The sequence below is a fragment of the Euphorbia lathyris genome, chromosome 3 (genome assembly GCF_963576675.1).
Source record: "Euphorbia lathyris chromosome 3, ddEupLath1.1, whole genome shotgun sequence".
NCBI lineage: Eukaryota > Viridiplantae > Streptophyta > Magnoliopsida > Malpighiales > Euphorbiaceae > Euphorbia > Euphorbia lathyris.
The window spans coordinates 56851265-56870286 of NC_088912.1; the positions used below are offsets into that span (position 1 = coordinate 56851265).

A 19022-nucleotide genomic window follows, 5' to 3' on the forward strand; every position below is an offset into this window, starting at 1 on the left:
TGTTTGTTTGTTTTTTTTTCCTTGTCCTACCAAAAAAAAAAAAAAATAGGGAAAGAATATAATATGATTAATTTAATTATGACGTTTAGGTTAAATTGTATATATTTTGTAAACGTTAGAGCATCTCCAACAGACTCTTAGTTCACTCCCTAAAAATAATATAAAAAATTGACTCTTAGTGATTTAAGAGTTACTAATACATATCATCTCCAACAATACTCCTTATATTCACTCTCTATTTATTATTTTATTATTAAAGTTATTAACTTTTGTTATATTAACCAATAGTGAAAGGAGAGAGACAAATCAATAATTAATTATTGTTCTATCTACCAATAGTAAAAGGAGAGAGAATCCTCAATAATAAATTATTAATAAAAAATGAGTTAAGAGTCACTAAGAGGTGGAGAGAGGCTCTCTATTAATAGAGAGGATGAGGAGGCTCTTAGTTATTTGAGGAGCCACTAAGAGGCTGTTGGAGTTGATTTTTAACCCTCCCTCCTCAAATTTTAACTTAAGAGCCAATTTAAGAGGCTGTTGGAGATGCTCTTAAGCTTAAATTCGTATTATTTTGTAAACGTTAAGCCTATATTAGTGCTATTTTGTACGTGAGGCCTAAATTGATGCTATATTGTAAACGTTAAGCCTAAATTGATATTATATGTAAACATTAAACCTATATTAGGGTCCGTTTGTTTTATCTACTGTTTGCTGTTGCTGTTTGCTGTTTCCTGTTACGGTTTGCTGTTTGCTGTTTGAAAAGACTGTTGTTCTAAAAAGCAGGGATTCCCTGCTTTTATAAAAAGCTAATTTTCAGCTACAAAAGGGAAACAGGAGGTAGGAGTTGTCTAACCAAACACCTTAAACTCTCCTTTTCACAGGAGGTCGAAAAGCAGCTACCAAACACCCGCTTAATGCTATTTTAAAAATTAAGCCTAAATTGATACTTTCCAAAAACCTTAACCTATTTTAATATTTTATCCTTAAATAAAATTACACCATTTTAAACATTAGATATAAAATTACACTTCATATAAACATTATTTTTTTTTACCAGTTATCGCTATTATTAATTTTCCCTCCTCCAATTCTATTCACAGAAAAAGCAACACAAACAGTCCCTATATATATCCGTTTTCTTCAGTGTCAAATATTTTGGAAAGGAAATGATCTGCATTTTCTGAACTCTCTCTCTAAGCATATGCTCTCTCTCTAGAATGGAGAACGGTCTAACCGAAGCCGAATATATCTCTGATTCAACTCTTCAACCCGACTCCGACAATGACCAGCGACTCTATTTTGTCCCCTACAGGTCTCTCTTTTTTTCCTTCCACTTTCTTCGCACCTTTTTTTTTCGTACATTATTTCAAATCTGGACGCGGAGCTCCATTTTGGTGCGTGGATTCAATTGCTTATTCGAGTGAGATCAAAGCATAGAAGAAAATTAAGAGGTGGAATTGGAAATTCAATTCATTATATGTGTTCAGTGTTCATCGATATCTATTGGAAATTCCCAAATGTGATTTCTCAGCATCCAAGCAGAGTATCTTAATCAATTTCTTCGTTTTTAGTTTTCCTATTGTTTTTGTGACATGGGTGTTCTTATTGCATTTGGTAATTTGGATGAATTTGTGCATTGGGTTTCTAGGTGGTGGAAAGATGCACTAGATTCCACGATATTGGATGAATCAGATGGGAAGAGAGGGATTCTGTACACAGGGACTTCAGCTTCTTCGTATGCGGGTCCAATGAAGCTCATCAACAACATATTTAACTCGGATCTTGTATTGAATTTAAAGAAAGAAGAAGAATCTTTGCGGAATGGTGAAATTGGTGAAGTGGGGGTTTCAGGGCGGGATTTTGCATTGGTCCAGGGAGACATGTGGTTGAAGGCACTGAAATGGTAAAAAATTTTTTTTTTCAGTAAATTCTTGCGAATCTCATCGCCCAGTAAATTAGATTCACTATATTCTTCGATAATTGAAGGGAGTAATCTGACTTTGAATTTTAGGACTCGGTGATTTACTATGTATAAATGAGTAAATGTGGAAAACGTAGTATGTCTTATTTTCATGCCCGTTATGTAGTGGATGGCATGTTTAGTTGAGTTTTCAGTTTCCGAACAATTTTTATGACACATCTATTGGTCCATATTTTGGCGCATTTGTATGGAGATTTTGACAAGCAATTAAACATATTCTAGACATGTTTTACTCATAAAACAATGTATTAATTATCTATAGATATGTGCTTAGCCTTTCCAAGTGGCATTGACATTGTATTGATATTCGAGGACTAAATACATGGTATATTTGCTTTCCTTTTCTGGGAATGAATGTTGCTTCGCAAATTTTACTTTTGTTTCCTTTTCAGGCATAGTGATGCTAAAGTTGCGTCCAAGAGTGGAAAAACATTTTCTGCTGCTGAAGATGATATGTGTGATGTCTATCCTTTACAACTGAGGCTTTCTGTGCAAAAAGATGTGAATTCGTTAGGTGTGAAAATTAGCAAAAAGGTCATTCATCTGATCCATGCTTTCCATTTTCAGGTTTCATTTGCGCTCTTGCATATGATATGGCAATTTTCATTTTTTTTGCAATGATTAATGACATGGAATTGTGGTAAGAATTTAGTGTGAAAGGGAATTTAGTACTTGCTTAAGTAGAGTGATAGAAGAAATTTTGTCATTTATAGTTTTCATCTGAGACGTAGAGCGCTTGATGCGCCGGTTAGGAGAACCGAAGAGTGGCAAAGGGATGTAGTGGTGAGGGGTAGGGGAAGACCTAAGCAAACTTGGAGGAGGGTGATCGAGAGTGATATGAGTTTATTGGGAATTGAGGAAAATATGGTAGTGGATAGGACGGAGTGGAGGGAGCGAATCTGTGTCGCTGACACGACTTGATTTTCACGGTTTTATATGATGGTTCATGTTAGCCGACCCCGAATCATTTCGGGACTAAGGCTTTGTTGTTGTATAGTTTTCATCTGAGGAGAGTCAAACTTTTAATCTAGGTTATGCAAGTGTCATCCCCTATTCTGTGTTCACTGTTTACATATCATATCACAAAGTATCCTTTTATCCAGATATTGCTTAACTCCTCTGTCCTGACAACCTTATCGGCATAATATTTCCTAGAGTTGTAATGGGATTTTTATAGCTAAATTCCTGACAATGCTAGCAAAAAGAAAAGCGGTCGCTAAGCTAAACAATCCAAGAGATCGTCATTTTTTCTCCATTTAAAGAAGTGCTTTGTTTTCTTTACCTCAAATGGCTTCCCTATTTAAATTTATTTCTTCTCTAATGGCATATTTAAACCATGGTCTTAATCCTACCTCTTAGGCATGTAAATCCCTGTAAAAACTTGTAGTCTTACTTGGATCAGTAGAAGACTAGTAGAGAAAGCACTACCATGGTCATGGTAGTTTTTTTTTTTTTTTTTTTTCCAAGTTCCTTTTAGAGCATTTCCTCCCATATTCTACCAGTACTTAGCCTATTATTTACATCTGTATTCTTAATCATCTTTCACATGGTCTTTTGTCACTCTTTTGTCACCATACTTTGCCCTGTTGAATTATTTCCCCACTTTTTAGCCTCCATAAACATTTAACCTTCCAGTCTGGTAAAGTCATCCATTGCTTTTGATCATTTTCCTCCCTGACATTGATGTGTTGAGAAACCTCATTATTCAAGCTTGTTTTCAAATTAAAAATAAAAAAAAATCTATGAATGAAAACAATACAAAAAGGTCTAATCCATTGCTTTTGATCATTTTCCTCCCTGGTAAAGTCATCCATTGCTTTTTTTATCCTATTTCTTTTGTTTCACAATTTCTTTCAGATTTCACATGGTAGTTGCAATTCTATTACCAACTTGGTTGAGCATGTGCTTTTTCCATACCAGAATGATCAAATATCAACATGCCAAAATATATTTGAGACATTTGAAATTTTATTAAGACATTTGATAGTGCATAGATGTTAAAGGCACAAGGGATCGTGGAGTCTAGGCGCAAGGTGTGCGCTGAGTGACACAAGGCGTGCTAAAGGATAAAAATATCTAAAACTTTATATGATAATATTTAACATATAAGAAATGATAAATTCTAAAATCAAAGTGCATTAAATACTAAATCATGACAATAATCTTAAATCTTAATCATAAATTCTGACATGCAAAAAGTACTACAGATCATAGTTGTTAAATCGAGATTCGACTCATGACTCGAAATCTCATTTTGCGAATCAGACTTTTGAATCGAATTCAAAATGCTATAAAAAATAAAATATTAACCATATTTAACTTTAAATATTAGTCCAAAAATGCAATTTTAATATCTAAATAGAAATTATATCAAGTTATAAAAGAAAGTAGAGACAGACGGAACATAGAAAATAGAAAGAATAAAGAGTAGAAGAAGATAATAACAAATAAATAGAAAAGAAGAGGGAAGGTTTTGGAATTTGTAAAGTGAAGAATCATCTGATTGAAACTATTTGTGTTTCATAACCTATGTACGTTTTTTTTGTTTTTGTAAAGTGAATAGTCATCTTCTTCTGCTGTACATTTTTAGTTGTTAAAAATTGATTTTTTTTTTAAATGGTGGCTTGAATCGGGTGACTCGGTGAATCGGCCGAATCGGTGATGACTCGGCCGATTCATGAGCTTCCGAGTCGTACCATAGATACGGCTCGAATTCTTCATGAATCGAATCGAACCGTACGAGTCGACTCGCGACTCGTACGATTCTAACAACTATGCTGCAGATGTACAAGAGAATGAGTAAGTTGAGCGTGAAAAATCAATGAATGATCAATTGTAAATTATGTCGTTTCTTTTTAATTTCCAAAAGCATATAGCTTCCGGTCTCACATAAAGTGACTGATCTCATGTTTTATGAATAATCACATCTACCCCTTTTTGATGAGTTCAGATGATATTTTCCTTAATTGCTCCCACTTTTATGTATGGTGGTTAAATGCCAATTCTACGTGTACTCTTTAACATAAAAATATTTCGTTACTAATTCTGGCAATAAAACCCATGACTTAGCACGTTGTGTTATGATGAGGCAGTGACACAAAACTAATTTTTTTTTCTTTTTTTCAGGACAATGCAACCGAGCTTTTCAGAAGAGCATGCAAGATATTTAGTGTTGATTCCGAGATGGTGGGTTGTGAGTTTTTTCGACAGATGTAATGTAATGATTATGTTTGTGAAATAATAAAAACTTCCAAATTTTTTCTGCTTCACAGCTACGAATCTGGGACTTTTCTGGGCAAACAACTCTATTCTTCATAAATGACATGAATAAGTTCTTCCCAAAAGATTGTCAGCGACAGTCGGATCTAGAGGTAAGTGTAGACTTTTTCGTTTGCGTTGTAATTACATAAATAAACAATGTCAATTACTAATATTCATGAATTTGAAATTGGTCAAGTTTGTTTATTGAAAAATAGGATAATAAGAAAATGATGACTAGTGTCACATATTGTAGGAGACGTTAGTTAGTACAACTATTTACAACTGTCATTTTGTTTTGTCATTTCATTCAGTTAGTTAATTTGCGGTGTTTAGCCTTGTTTTTAGTTACTGTTGGCCTATTTTGGCATTTAGCTAGTTTGTTAGGAAATTTCAGCTGCTGTAACAGCTGTATATATGAGGACCTGCGATTGTACTGGAACCTTACCTGCGATTGTACCGGAACCTTACCTTGCGATTGTATCAGAGACACCTTTCCTCCGACCAATACCTCTTGGATGGTCAGTAATTCTGCAAAATGAACAAGAGCAGCAATTAAGAAAGCACAAGCCGCTATGGATGCATTAGATCAGCAGCTTAAGAACTTGACTACACAGTTTTACAACAGAGCTGAGGCTACCGCATAACAGCTTGAAAAGATGCAAGCTCAGCTGCAGGACATGCGCACAGCACACAGATCAACGCTCTTCTTGTGGAGCGGAACCAGCTCCTTAAATCCCAACAATCAGTAGAGGAAAATTTGCACCAGTACTTGGCCAAACTAGGAAAATGCTTCCTTGCCACTCCCATTCACAGTACGCTTCCTCCAAATTCCATAACCCCTCAACCTTACCACAAGGATAAAACTCAGAGAGAGCCTGTTTCTCAGGAGAAGACTCCTTATTTTAATAAACTGCTCCCTAAGTGCGATTTGCCTTCCTTTGATGGCACAGATGTAGATCTGTGGATCAGCAAATGCATGAAATATTTCCAGCTTTTTGAAGTTGCACAGGATAGGAAGGTAATGCTTACCTACCTACAGATCACCAACCATTACTAAACCTTGGTACAAACTACAAATCTTACCAAAACACTCACAACTCAACCCAGAATACCCTGAAACAGCCTAAAACTAACCCTACTTCCTTTGTTAAACCTAATGCCAACCAAAATGCTCTTAGGAAAATACGAGGAGTTTGTTGGAGATTTGGAGAGAAATTCCACCAGTGTAACCTCAAGAAGCTCAATGTTATTAACTTGGAACCAGTCGAAGAAGTAGAACCTCAGTGTGAAGAAGAAGTTCTTGAGCCTAATGAGTCTGTGGAGGAAGAGACTGGTCTTATGGCCTTATCTATACACGCAATAGATGGTGGAGTGACTGACAACACTCTTAGATTGAAAGGGGTCCTGAATAAGAAGCCAGTTATGATTCTCATAGATGATGTTGGCTAAGGAAGCTAAACTTCCTCTAGTGAAGGTTAAGCCTGTAGCCGTTTCTGTGGCAGATGGGAGACAATTAATTGTTTCTACTAAGTGTCAAGAGTGCAATTGGTGTATGCACAATTCTAAATTCATTTATGCAGTTAGGGCACTTGAACTTGGTGATATGATCTCATCAAAAGGAAGATAAGCAACTAGAGCTTAAAGGCATGACTGATGAAGTCAAGCTCAAGACGATGACACTGAAATTAGTTAACAAACTGGTTACTTCTGGCTGGAAGGGAATCACAACCAAGTTATTTCTCATGTCTGTATCTCCCATTTCACATGACCTTCCTACAAATAACCCTACTGAACAACAGATACCACCCTCTATTCAAACCCTTCTTAATCGGAACTCTCATTTATTTTCCATACCTACATCTTTACCTCCCTAAAGAGCCCATGACCATGCTATACCACTAAAAACTTCTCCTAACCCAGTCAACATATATTCTAACATCCAGAAGGATGAAATTGGGAGGTCAGTAAAGGAAATGCTTGAGTAGTGTCAGATATTAATATGAAGTGGACCTTTAACTATCAGCTTGAGCTTTTAGTTCAAACGGTTCCATGACATGGTATCAGAGCCAGTGTGACCAAGTGGTCCAGGGTTCGATTCCTGGCAGACATGGTAATATGGGCCTGTGTTGTGCACGCTTCAATATTAATATGTAGTGGACCTTTAACTATCAGCTTGAGCTTTTAGTTCAAACAATTCCATGACAAGTAGAACTCACATGGGTCACTATGAGTTTGTAGTCATGCCTTTTGGCCTCACAAATTCCCTTTGCTACATTTCAATCCCTTATGAACCACATTCCATCCCCACCTCAGAAAATTCATCCTAGTCTTCTTTGATGACATCCTCATCTACAATCCCTGTGGACAATCCCATTTACACCACCTCAAACTCACTTTTGACCTACTCACTACCCACCAATTATTTGCCAAACCTTCTAAATGTAACTTTGGGGTGTCCAAAATTTCCTATTTGGGCCATGTTATATACATCTAAAGGTGTTTCCATTGACCTATCTAAGGTTCAAGCAATGGTGGAATGGCGTGTTCCTAAGTCCCTTAAAAGGCTTCTTAGGCCTCACTGAGTACTACAAAAGATTTATATAAGGCTATGGTGAGGTTAGTAGATCCTTGACAAAACTACTTGATCCAAGAAGCTGTGGAAGCTTTTGAGCATCTCAAAACACTCATGACACAAGCACCACTGCTAGCCTTACCTGACTTTACTAAGTTTTTTTACTTTGGAGTGTGATACCACTGGTACTAGCATAGGAGTAGTTCTCATGCAACAAGGCAAGCTTTTTTGCTATCCATCTAAACCCCTGAGTCTCGGAAACCAGCAATTCTCTGCCTACGAGAGGGAATTCCTAGCCATTTTGCACGCTTGTTCCACCTGGAGACGCTAGTTGGAACATAACCCTTTTGTCATTAGAACTGATCAGGAGAGTATCAAACACATCCTAGAGCAACGACTTCACATTTCCCTACAACATAAGGGCATTTCTAAGTTACTTGGATTGAATTACAACATTCAATACAAAAGAGGCTGCTATAGCAGGGTGGTAGATGCCCTATCTAGGCGTTGGGAAGAACAACCTGCCTCTGCAGAACACTTGTTGGCCATTTCCATGGTTGTTCAAACATGGATGAAGGATATACAGGCTTCCAATGAGGGTGATGCTTCGGCTATTGCGCCATAAATTGAACGAGGTGTGCCACAACTCTCCGTGGGGGTGGCCATTCAGGCATTAAAGGCACCTTGTACCATTTACAACAAGGATTCTATTGGGCATGTCTCAAAATGTCACGAGTTTTGTATCAGCCTGTGACACCTATTAGCGATGTAAGGCTGAGCATGTATCCTACCCAGGCTTGTTGCAACCATTGCCAATGCCGGATGGTGCGTGGAAGGATATTGCAATGTATTTTGTGGAGAAACTGCCTAAATCTTCAAGATTCGATACAATCCTGGTCGTAGTGGATCGTTTTCTCTAACTAGGCCACTTCATTCCCCTATTCCATCCTTTCAATGCTTCTACTGTGGCCCAAGCCTTCTTAGATACTATTTTCTGTCTTTATCGCATGCCCAGAACCATAGTCTCAGACCGTGACTGCATTTTTACAGGGCAATTTTGGCGTGATTTCACGAAGTTGCTTGGTACAGCCCAGCACTGTACAACTGCTTACCACCCTCAGTCAGATGGACAATCTGAACGGCTTAATCAATGGCTGGAGGGCTATTTAAGAAGCATGTGTTTTCTAACTCCTAAACAGTAGTCTGAATGGTTGAGCCTCGCTGAATTCTGGCATAACTCTTCTCATCATAGTGCGATCAACATGAGTCCCTTCTAGGCCTTCTATGGAGTAGCTCTACAATTGCCTATCCTTCCTCATATCACTACCGGTGTTGCAGCAGTGGAGGAAGCCCTGCAGAATTGTGCTCACATGACCACTTTTCTCAAGGAATGCCTAGGTAAAGCACATAATCAAATCAAGCAAAATGCAGACACTGACAGAGAATTGCAGGTTGGAGGTGTATTCCTAAAACTCCAGCTTAGGCCCTACACAGTACCCTCAAACTTTCAGCTTGTTTTTATGGCCCTTATAGGATAATTGAGAAGAATGCTCTAAAGGAGGGGGAATTGTCACATATTGTAGGAGACGTTAGTTAGTGCAGCTATTTACATCTGTCATTTTATTATGTCATTTCATTCAATTATTTAATTTGCGTCTTTTAGCCTTGTTTTTAGTTATAGTTAGCTTATTTTGGCATTTAGCTAGTTTGTTAGGAAATTCCAGCTGCTGTAACAGTTGTATACTGCCAGGACACCTCAGCATATGTACTGCTATATGAGGACCTGCAATTGTACCTGGAATCTTATCTTGAGAATTATAAATGAATATCTCATTCCTTAATGCTTCCCAACTCTCTCTCTCTCTTCTCTCTTTATTACTCTCTACTTCCTGAAATTCCCTTTTCTACCCTATTCTGGTACTGATTCAGGATCTATACCTGACAACTACATTATTGTCTTGACAAATAGTTAGGGCAAAGCATTGGTTGGTTTGGTTCATTAAGAAATGAAATGAAAAGAAAAATAATTGAACCAAAATCACCTATCTTTTAGAAACCGAGCTGAACTTAACTTTGTAGATAACCAAAAATTTCGATAAACTATTAATTCATTTTATTTTTTGCTTTTCACTGTTATTTTTATTAAAAAGCAAATAAATAAGTTACATTTTCAATTAATAAAATAGATAATTTCTACATAATAAAATAATAAAGGGCGGCCCGGTGCACTGCGTGTCCCCGCTGAGCGAGGGTTCGGGGAGGGGTCCCACCACAAGGGTGTACTGGGGAAAGCCTTCCCCTGCCAATTTATTTGGCAAGAGGCTGCTCCTAAGACTCGAACCCGTGACCTCTTGGTCACACGACACAACGTTTACCGTTGCGCCAAGGCTCGCCCTCAATTTCTACATAATATACATGAAAATAAATAACTATATATGACTAAACACAATAAAATATAAAAAAAATGGGATAAGAGTCAACTTTGACTCTAACGTTTTCGGTGAAGTGCATATTTAGCCCTAACTTACGAAATGGTCCAAATTTAACCCTCAATCACTTTTAGCCTTACGTTGCCGAAAATTTGAAAATGCTGATTTGACTGTTATTTAACAGTCACATCGAACCTTCCAAGCATCAGTTATGTCGAAGATATTTAATGTGTCACTAACGCAGCTACAAAAAACCTATTAAAATGCTAACAACTAAGTCTTAATCACAATATTTTTTGTCAAAGTGTCTAAAATGTTTACTATGTTACTAATATAGTTACAAATGACCAACAAAAAATATACGAAACTGCTTCAATTTGTCTACAAACTTGCCATTTGGAAGGCCTGATGTGACAGTTAAATAACAGCCAAACCAGCTTTTCAAATTTTCGGTAACGTAGGGCTATAATTGTCTTGCTTGAAAACTTTAGGGTTAAATTTGCACTATTTCATACGTTAAAGCTAAATCTGCACTTAAAAAATGTTAGGGTAAAATTTGATCCTATCCCTAAAGAAATTAAATAACTTACAAAGTATGGTTGGTTCTGTTAACTGAAATTTTAATTCTTCAAGATGGAACTGAAAGCCAAAACGGCACTTTTACCAAACTTAAAACCAACTGAATTCAAAAAATAAATAAACCAATTTTTTTTTTTTATCGGTTTGGTTTCAATTCAGTAATTGGTTATAACCGAATAATGCTCTGTCCTACAAATAATAATCGGAATATGATGATCCCCTATACAAACTCATTTTTTTTTATTCTTTTATGAGTAAACCAATTTAAACCTCCCTGAGATTAGGTCAAATACATTAGTACCTCTTTGTATTTTACTTATTTAGTTTAACCTCCCTACATATTTTTTGCCTCTATTATAATCTCATTTCGTTAATTGTTGTATTATTTCCATTTTGAAATGATGACACAAGTATTAAAATACAAGTTTTCCTTTCCTTTTTCTTTCATTTAAATAATTTAAACCTTCTTGAGGGTTGGTCAAATATGCTAGTACCTCTTTGAATTTATAAACTTAGTTTGCCAGTTTTGAGGGTGATTTTGTATGTTAAATACCCATATTGCTCTTATTAATATGATCTTCTCTAACTCATTTTTTTTTTCTTCAAAATTAATTTTTTACTCTTGAGACTAAATTTCATTTCTTTCTGAACATTATTAGAAATTTCATAACTACCAATAACAAAGATAAAACATTAATTTAAGAAAAAGAAAATATTTTGAGTTAGGAAGGGTGAGAAAGAAAAGAATCATTTAAAGTAATTAACAAGAGCAATATGAGTATTTGACATGTATTTAAGAACACAAATCCTCAAAATTGATAGGAGGAGTTTATAGTGGAACAAAATCATTTTATAGGGAGGTTAAAATTAGTAGTGAAAAATTCAAGGAGCTACTAGCATATTTGACCAAACCTCAGGGAGGCTGTAGTTATTTAAATGGAAGAGAAGGAAGAAATTTGTCTTTTAATACTTGCCACATCTCCATTTCAAACGGAAATGATACAAAAATTTCCGGAAGGAGGTTATAATGTGATATAGGTGAACTGTAGGGAGGCTAAAATTTAATAGGTAAAATACGAGAAGATACTGATGTATTTGACCCAACCTCAGGGAGGCATAGATTGTTACCTTTTTATATACTTATTGGAGACTTGTATTGTCTGTTATCCACTTTTCCTCCATTTGTCTTGTTTTTGTGCACTATGCCCTTGCTCTGGGAAAAATTTATGAATTAAGAAATTCATTGCAATAAGCATCTTTCCTTAATATTCTATAAAATCCATATGATTTGTATCAAATCCACTATACTAGATGATTTAGGATTTAAAAGTCATTTCATTTTTATTTGGTGAAAAGGCATTCAGTAAGGTCCTATTATATAATGCTCCTCCAACATTGCTGTACAATATGGGCATTAAGAAATCCATTGGAATAAGCATCTTCCCTTAATAGTCTATAGAATCCATATGATTTGTATCAAATCCACCATACTAGATGATTTAGGATTTAAAAGTCATTTCATTTTTATTTGGTGAAAGTGCATTCAGTAAGGTCCTATTATATAATGCTCCTCCAACATTGCTGTACAATATGGGCATTCTTTGGGAAAACTGATTTTAATAGCTAAGAGTAACTTGCAATTCCAAGTGTCGTTCTATCTATGATTTATCAAATAAATTAGAAAGTTTCCCAGTTTTGTGCGTGTATATAATTGTTGTAGAATCTAGTAGCTGAAAATGGATAGCACAAAATTCTCCTGGTTTGTCACACAAGCTGCATGCAATGGAAGTTTGAACAATATATTGCATGTTATGTTCTTTAATACACATTCTCATGGAATTGTGATATTGACCTCAACTGGATTATCTGCTTAAAAGTACTTTTCATGGACTTCTATATTTGGTGATTCTGCACTGACAGTTGTGATTCATGTCAGCTCAGTTATCACTATTACTATTTTGTCAACAGATTCTTCTGGAGTTACAAGTTTATGGATTGTCCGATAAAGGGAAAAAGGATGATGCTGCTGCACAATATTCTAATGGATCACTTTCCTCTGGATCTTCACCTTTGACTAATGGTAGTGCTGGCAACAACAATATTTTTCTTAGTAATTCTGCATCATTCTTTGGAAAATCTGGAGAAGCTGGTTCTTTAGGATTGACAGGATTGCAGAATCTTGGAAATACTTGCTTCATGAACAGTGCCATTCAGTGCCTAGCACACACTCCTAAGCTTGTAGACTACTTTATTGGAGATTATTGCAGAGAAATAAATCATGACAACCCATTGGGCATGGATGTGAGTTTTATAGTTATCGATTTGATTGAGCATGTTTCTAGATGTTTTACCATCCAGTGGAGTTTCTACTCTCTTGTACAATCTAATAATAGTTGGTTCTCTTTTACAGGGTGAGATTGCCTTAGCTTTTGGGGATTTATTGAGAAAGTTATGGGCTCCTGGCGCTACTCCTGTGGCACCACGAACATTCAAGTCAAAGCTTGCTAGATTTGCTCCTCAATTCAGTGGCTTTAATCAACATGATTCTCAGGTCAGCTAAGTTATCTCTCTCTCTCTCTCTCTCTAGTCTTGACTGTGTGAAAGAGTATTTTGTGTTTTTCCAAAAAATTGCAGTGCTACATATATCTGTGTTCTGAATTTTTTGGATTGTTCAATATAGGAACTCCTTGCTTTCTTGTTGGATGGACTCCATGAGGATCTTAATCGTGTAAAATCCAAGCCTTATGTAGAAGCGAAGGATGGGGATGGTAGACTAGATGAAGAGGTTGCTGATGAATATTGGAGGAATCATGTGGCTCGCAACGACTCTATTATTGTTGATATCTGCCAAGTAATGTTTCGTTTCTGTATTTCTTTTGTACTTTGTTAAGTTGTTTCGCCTAAGAAGTTGGATTGGATCATATATGTTTACTTGATATACTGATTTGCTGTTTGTACTAAACTTGCCATAAATAGATTCTTGTGTGATTTTTAAATCTCATAAAAGCATCACTAAATGATTCAAACGAAATTAGAATGGCATGATGAGCCAACGATCTTCATTGTTGTCTGAAGATGTTCAGATTAGTTGAATTGGTTTAGATTTATTTATAAACATATACTGACACATATGGAGTGCATCTGACTTAGCACTGTTTTCGATGTTGATAATTTATTTTTGCATAATGATTATATATTAGCCTATCCGACCTTACACAACATGTTTTTTACCTTAATTGCAGGGTCAATATAAATCAACACTAGTCTGTCCTATTTGCAAGAAGGTATCAGTTACATTTGATCCATTCATGTATTTATCTCTACCTCTTCCTTCGACGAATACACGAACGATGACTTTGAGTGTTGTGAGTTCTGATGGGAGTAGTCAGCCATCTCCATATACAATTGCCGTTCCAAAGTATGGAAAATGTGAAGATCTTACCCAGGCCTTAAGCATTGCATGTTCTTTAGGGAGTGATGAGTCACTATTGGTTGCCGAGGTACTCTGCATTAGTTAATATATATATATGTGAAGATGACTGCATGTACATTATTCATGCATATGTTTTATTTTTTATACCTGAGCTATATAAAGCATTGTACAGGTATACAATAGCCGCATTATACGATATCTAGAGGAGCAAGCTGATTCTTTGTCATTAATTAGAGATGGTGACCGACTAGTTGCTTTTCGGTTAAAGAAAGACTTCAATGATTTTCCTTTGGTTGTATTTATGCATCAGCATACGGAGGAGTAGGTTTTGTTTTTCCTTGATGGTTTCCTTGATATGCCTTTTCCTTCTGTATTCCTAAATCCAGTCAAATTCTCTAATTGGTTTTATAATGTCAGGCAGTACATCCATGGAAAACTTGCTTCAACTTGCAAGGCATTTGGAATTCCTCTTGTTGGAGCAATTAGTGATATTGTTAAAGGATCAGACATTCGCAACTTGTATCTGACATTACTTGCTCCATTTCAAAAACCTGCTGATGATATGTCGAGGAATTGCAATACTTCTAAGAGCACTGCAGTTGAAGAAGTTACAGGAATGGAGGATAAGAATAATTCCACTTTAGGTGGAAATGCTAGTCCCTCCATTGGAGAAGGGGCCAATTCTTCCTTAGATTCTGAACTAGACTTTTATTTAACTGATGAGAAGGGGACAGTTAAACATTCCAAGATAGTATTGGATGAGCCAGTAGCAGTGACAGGAATGCTGAAACGATTGAATGTTCTTGTGTGTTGGCCAGAAAAACAAATTGAACAGTATCATGCACACTTTCTCAGCCCATTACCTGAGGTTTTCAAGTCTGGCTCTTTTGCAAAGAAACCTCAGGAATCTGTTTCTCTGTACAAGTGTCTCGAAGCATTTTTGAAGGAGGAGCCACTTGGACCAGATGATATGTGGTATGTTTTCATCATTGCTTGAAAATAGAGCCTTATATAAAATAATGTCTAAGAGTTTGAAATTTTTCGAAGATATTGGGAGACTTGAAACATTTTATCAGATGGCAGTATGATGGGGCATGTATTAGTCTTGTTGAAAGATCTTCAATGTTTCAGTTCAATTAACTTTTGATGCCAGAAGCCTGTTCACTACTTCTTTTTGTTGTACATATAGGGAGGAAGACCCATATTTTTCAGCAGTCTTGTACTTGAGAGAACGTAATCGGATAACATATCTTTGTAACTTTTATTTTTTTTCATCATTTTATTTTATTTGGACCTGGGACCCTGTTAAAATATACATGTTAAATTTCACATTTGAGAACAACCTTCACAATTTTTTCATCTGAATAAATGGTAGCAGGATTAGCTTCTATATATGTCATTCCTGACTTCTATCATTGTTTGCTCCATTGTAACCTGTAGCAATAGATCAACCCATGAAGGAAGACTAATATATTTAAAACCTCCTTAAAATCCCCAATACCACAGGCCTAAAGTTTTTCAACCTTAAACTTGCTTTCTGTGAATTTTCCTGATTTTAGATACTATGTTGTGCAGGTTCTGTCCAAGTTGCAAGCAGCACTGTCAAGCCAGTAAAAAGTTAGATCTTTGGAGACTTCCAGAGATTCTGGTTATTCATCTAAAGAGGTTCTCATATACCCGATATATGAAGAACAAACTTGAAGCATATGTTGATTTCCCGGTTGATGATCTTGATTTGTCAACTTACATTTCTTACAAGAATGGTGAATTATCTCATTGCTACATGCTTTATGCTATAAGTAATCACTATGGAAGCATGGGAGGTGGTCATTACACTGCCTTTGTCCATGTAAGTTATGCTTTTTCCTTCATTTATCCAATCATTTCTTTTGCTAATCCTCCTCTGCGCCCCTCACCACCTGTCACGATTATTAGAGTAAGAATGGTAGGCTGATAGGCTAATTGCTTAATTGTTAATTATTACTGTTTTTATTACTTTAGAAGTTGTTATTTGTCTTTTAGAAGGTTGTTAGACTGCTGTAAATATTCAGCAGTACCTTTATTATATTAGGGGTCATGCTTTTGTAAGGGATTATCAGAATTATATTGAATGAAACTTATCTTCTTCTTTTCCTCTCTTTTTACTCTCTTCTTCCCTAATTCTCTGTTTCTCTCTTCTTTCCCATTCCTCTCTTCTCTATATTCTATTTCTGCCCTAATCTTCTACTGTCAGAAACCCTAATCTTGACATTTTAGACAGAATAAGAATATTCTATACTGTCAATAATTGAATAAATAAAAAAGGTTGTTGGGTTTATGCAAACATCCTTTAAAAGAAGCCACTGAATTTATGAGACAGTGCTTACAGATGTGTGAGGCAGTTGCATCAGGAAAGTTTTGTTGCCTGTAAAATATGTTTCTATTCTGCAAATATCAACTTGTAAATTTGGTATCATATTTATATTTAGGCCCTGTTTGGTAAAGAGCATTTTGGGATAAAAAGAGCGGTTTTGACCAACTTTAGCGGTTTGACCACTGAAACCGCTGATTGGAGTGTTTGGTGGAGAGAGGTTTGGGAGAGAGTTTTGGGATGAAAACGCTAATTTAGAAAAAGCTCCTTTTAGGAGCTTTTTCAATTAGCGTTTTATTAATGGACTTCTTTAACCCTAATTATTTTATGTATTAAAAAAAATGCCCTTATTCGTCTTTTTGCACAAACCGCTATTATCAATCAGTTAATTTTTACCAAACAGGTCTACTAGTCAAATCAGCTAACAACTAATGTAATCAGCCAGCTAATTCCCAAACAGGGCCTTAATAGCTGTGCTGATATAAAGTATTAAATGCAGTGAACCTCTCTCTCCCTCTCTTAATTGGTATCATAAAGTAATATATACTTTAGTTAGAACACAAATCAGAGATTGACCAGTGAACTACTAGAATTTCTAATCATATGTACTTTTGAATACTATATGTTCAAGAAATATATTTGATAAACATTGGTGAGGATTTCTTTGGCATCGACACTTGAATTAGATGGTTATATAATTTGAGACCTATTCTTCAAATATGCTCATGTGGAGGTTAGCATACTTGTTTTATTTATTTATTTTAATTTAAATTCATGAAATATTAAAAGTGGTTTGGCTTGATGTTGGTGCAGCATGGGGGTGATCGGTGGTATGATTTCGATGATAGTCAAGTTCACCCAATTGGCCAGGAGAACATAAAGACTTCAGCTGCATATGTTCTTTTTTACAGAAGAGTAGTACATTATTGACTTGAGGCTGAGCTACCTACCGATTGTTGACTTGAGAATCATATGGATTCTAGATGATTTTTTTTTTTTTTTGAAAAAAATAACCCGTCTTAGTGTTAAGAGTACCATCACCTAAGAGGGTAGCATTCTTTTGTTCGTGCCATTATTTAGTTCAATTTGTTTAGATTTTCCAGGATGGAAGGGAAGGGAAGGGAAGGGAAGGCAGGATTAAAAAAATATTAAAATTAGGTTTAGAGATGATTTTTGTATCATATCATAGGAAAAACTCGAGAAATGAGACCTACCAGTACCTGGGTTTATACTTGTAACCATTAGAGAGTGAAGTGAAAGTTTTGTAATGGGTTGGTTAGCTTTAAAACCCTTTTTAAATATCTGTAATTCTTGCTTACTTCTTGTAACACTTGTCTACAACTGATGTTGCCATTTGTATATTAGCGGAATCTACAAACTTGTCAAATAATTTTTATATTTATTTATTTAATTTTCAGTACAAAAATAAACCTGTTGTATTGATAAACACATACCTTGTGCTTACAACCTTTAACAAAGAGAGTCAAATCACTTCAACCTCTTTAAAGCGTCATCCATCTCAAATCCATTTGAGAATGAAATAATACAAAATTGCAAAGTAAAACAGAGACATGTACAAAATAATTCAAATAGGAAGAGTTGGATACAAGTTTTGCAATCTCTCATGGAAACTTGACCAATCAATTTAGCACTATTTGTCTCATCTTGCTCAGCTTTTTTAATTACATATTTGGTCCTCTCACCTGGAATTTGCTTAGCCGACAGTAAAGTTGTAATTGAGACATCATCCACTGTGCAGTCTTTTTGTTACGATGTCTTCGTCCTGTCTTACTTTTTATTTTTATTTTTATTTCCATTTATATTTATACTCAACATTGAACAAACATATTAGTACAATTAAATCAAAGCACTTAAATTTAATTGCCCCTTAATCATGGATTAACTTAAATAATTTTGTCAAATCAAAATCATGTGGAAATGTGTTTCAACAAACTCCCCCATTTTGATGTTGGCAAAATATTTAATTGATGGAACTCAGTACGAGATTCCCCATGATTGGAATTCTTTTTATGCTTCTGAAATTACTCCCCCGTAAGGGTTGCATTACTTGACTTATCTTAACTCTAAGCCTTCTAAGACTTAATTGAGTAAAGTTAAGGTATGCTTATACTGACTTAGTTCAGTTCTAGACCTTCCAAGATCTAATTCAGATGAGCCTAGGTCAGCTTTCAGAAGAGATCAATGTGTGGAATATGTTTTTACTCAGTTTTGATACATGGATAGTTTGACATCAGAGTTATGGGAAAACATTATTAGAGCAGATGTATCAAGTCTAATGTGTACTGAGTATATTCCTTTTTCTTTTGTTTGTTTGTTCATTAAGATAGATCAGCACAATACGTAAGTAAGCATCACATAGGATAATCAATTTTGAATAAAAGATGCATAATTTTATA

At 35.6% G+C, this 19022-nt stretch overlaps 1 protein-coding gene across 4 annotated transcripts; it reads left to right on the forward strand.

The window, feature by feature from the left end:
- The first annotated feature begins 1148 nt into the window (after positions 1 to 1148).
- Positions 1149 to 18011, forward strand: LOC136222014 (ubiquitin carboxyl-terminal hydrolase 8). 4 transcript variants are annotated; one of them, XM_066009491.1, is made up of 13 exons: positions 1149 to 1312; positions 1649 to 1903; positions 2374 to 2515; positions 5108 to 5167; positions 5254 to 5352; positions 12791 to 13123; positions 13233 to 13373; positions 13503 to 13673; positions 14065 to 14322; positions 14428 to 14576; positions 14673 to 15230; positions 15831 to 16104; positions 17419 to 18011. In XM_066009491.1, the coding sequence occupies exons 1-13, from the start codon at positions 1218 to 1220 to the stop codon at positions 17533 to 17535; spliced, it is 2652 nt and encodes an 883-aa protein (XP_065865563.1). In that variant the 5' UTR covers positions 1149 to 1217; the 3' UTR covers positions 17536 to 18011. The 4 variants fall into 4 exon arrangements, with proteins under 4 accessions (XP_065865563.1, XP_065865565.1, XP_065865564.1 ...); XM_066009493.1 differs by lacking the exon at positions 1149 to 1312 and adding an exon at positions 1319 to 1451; XM_066009492.1 differs by lacking the exon at positions 1149 to 1312 and adding an exon at positions 1374 to 1519.
- Positions 18012 to 19022: the final 1011 nt, after the last annotated feature.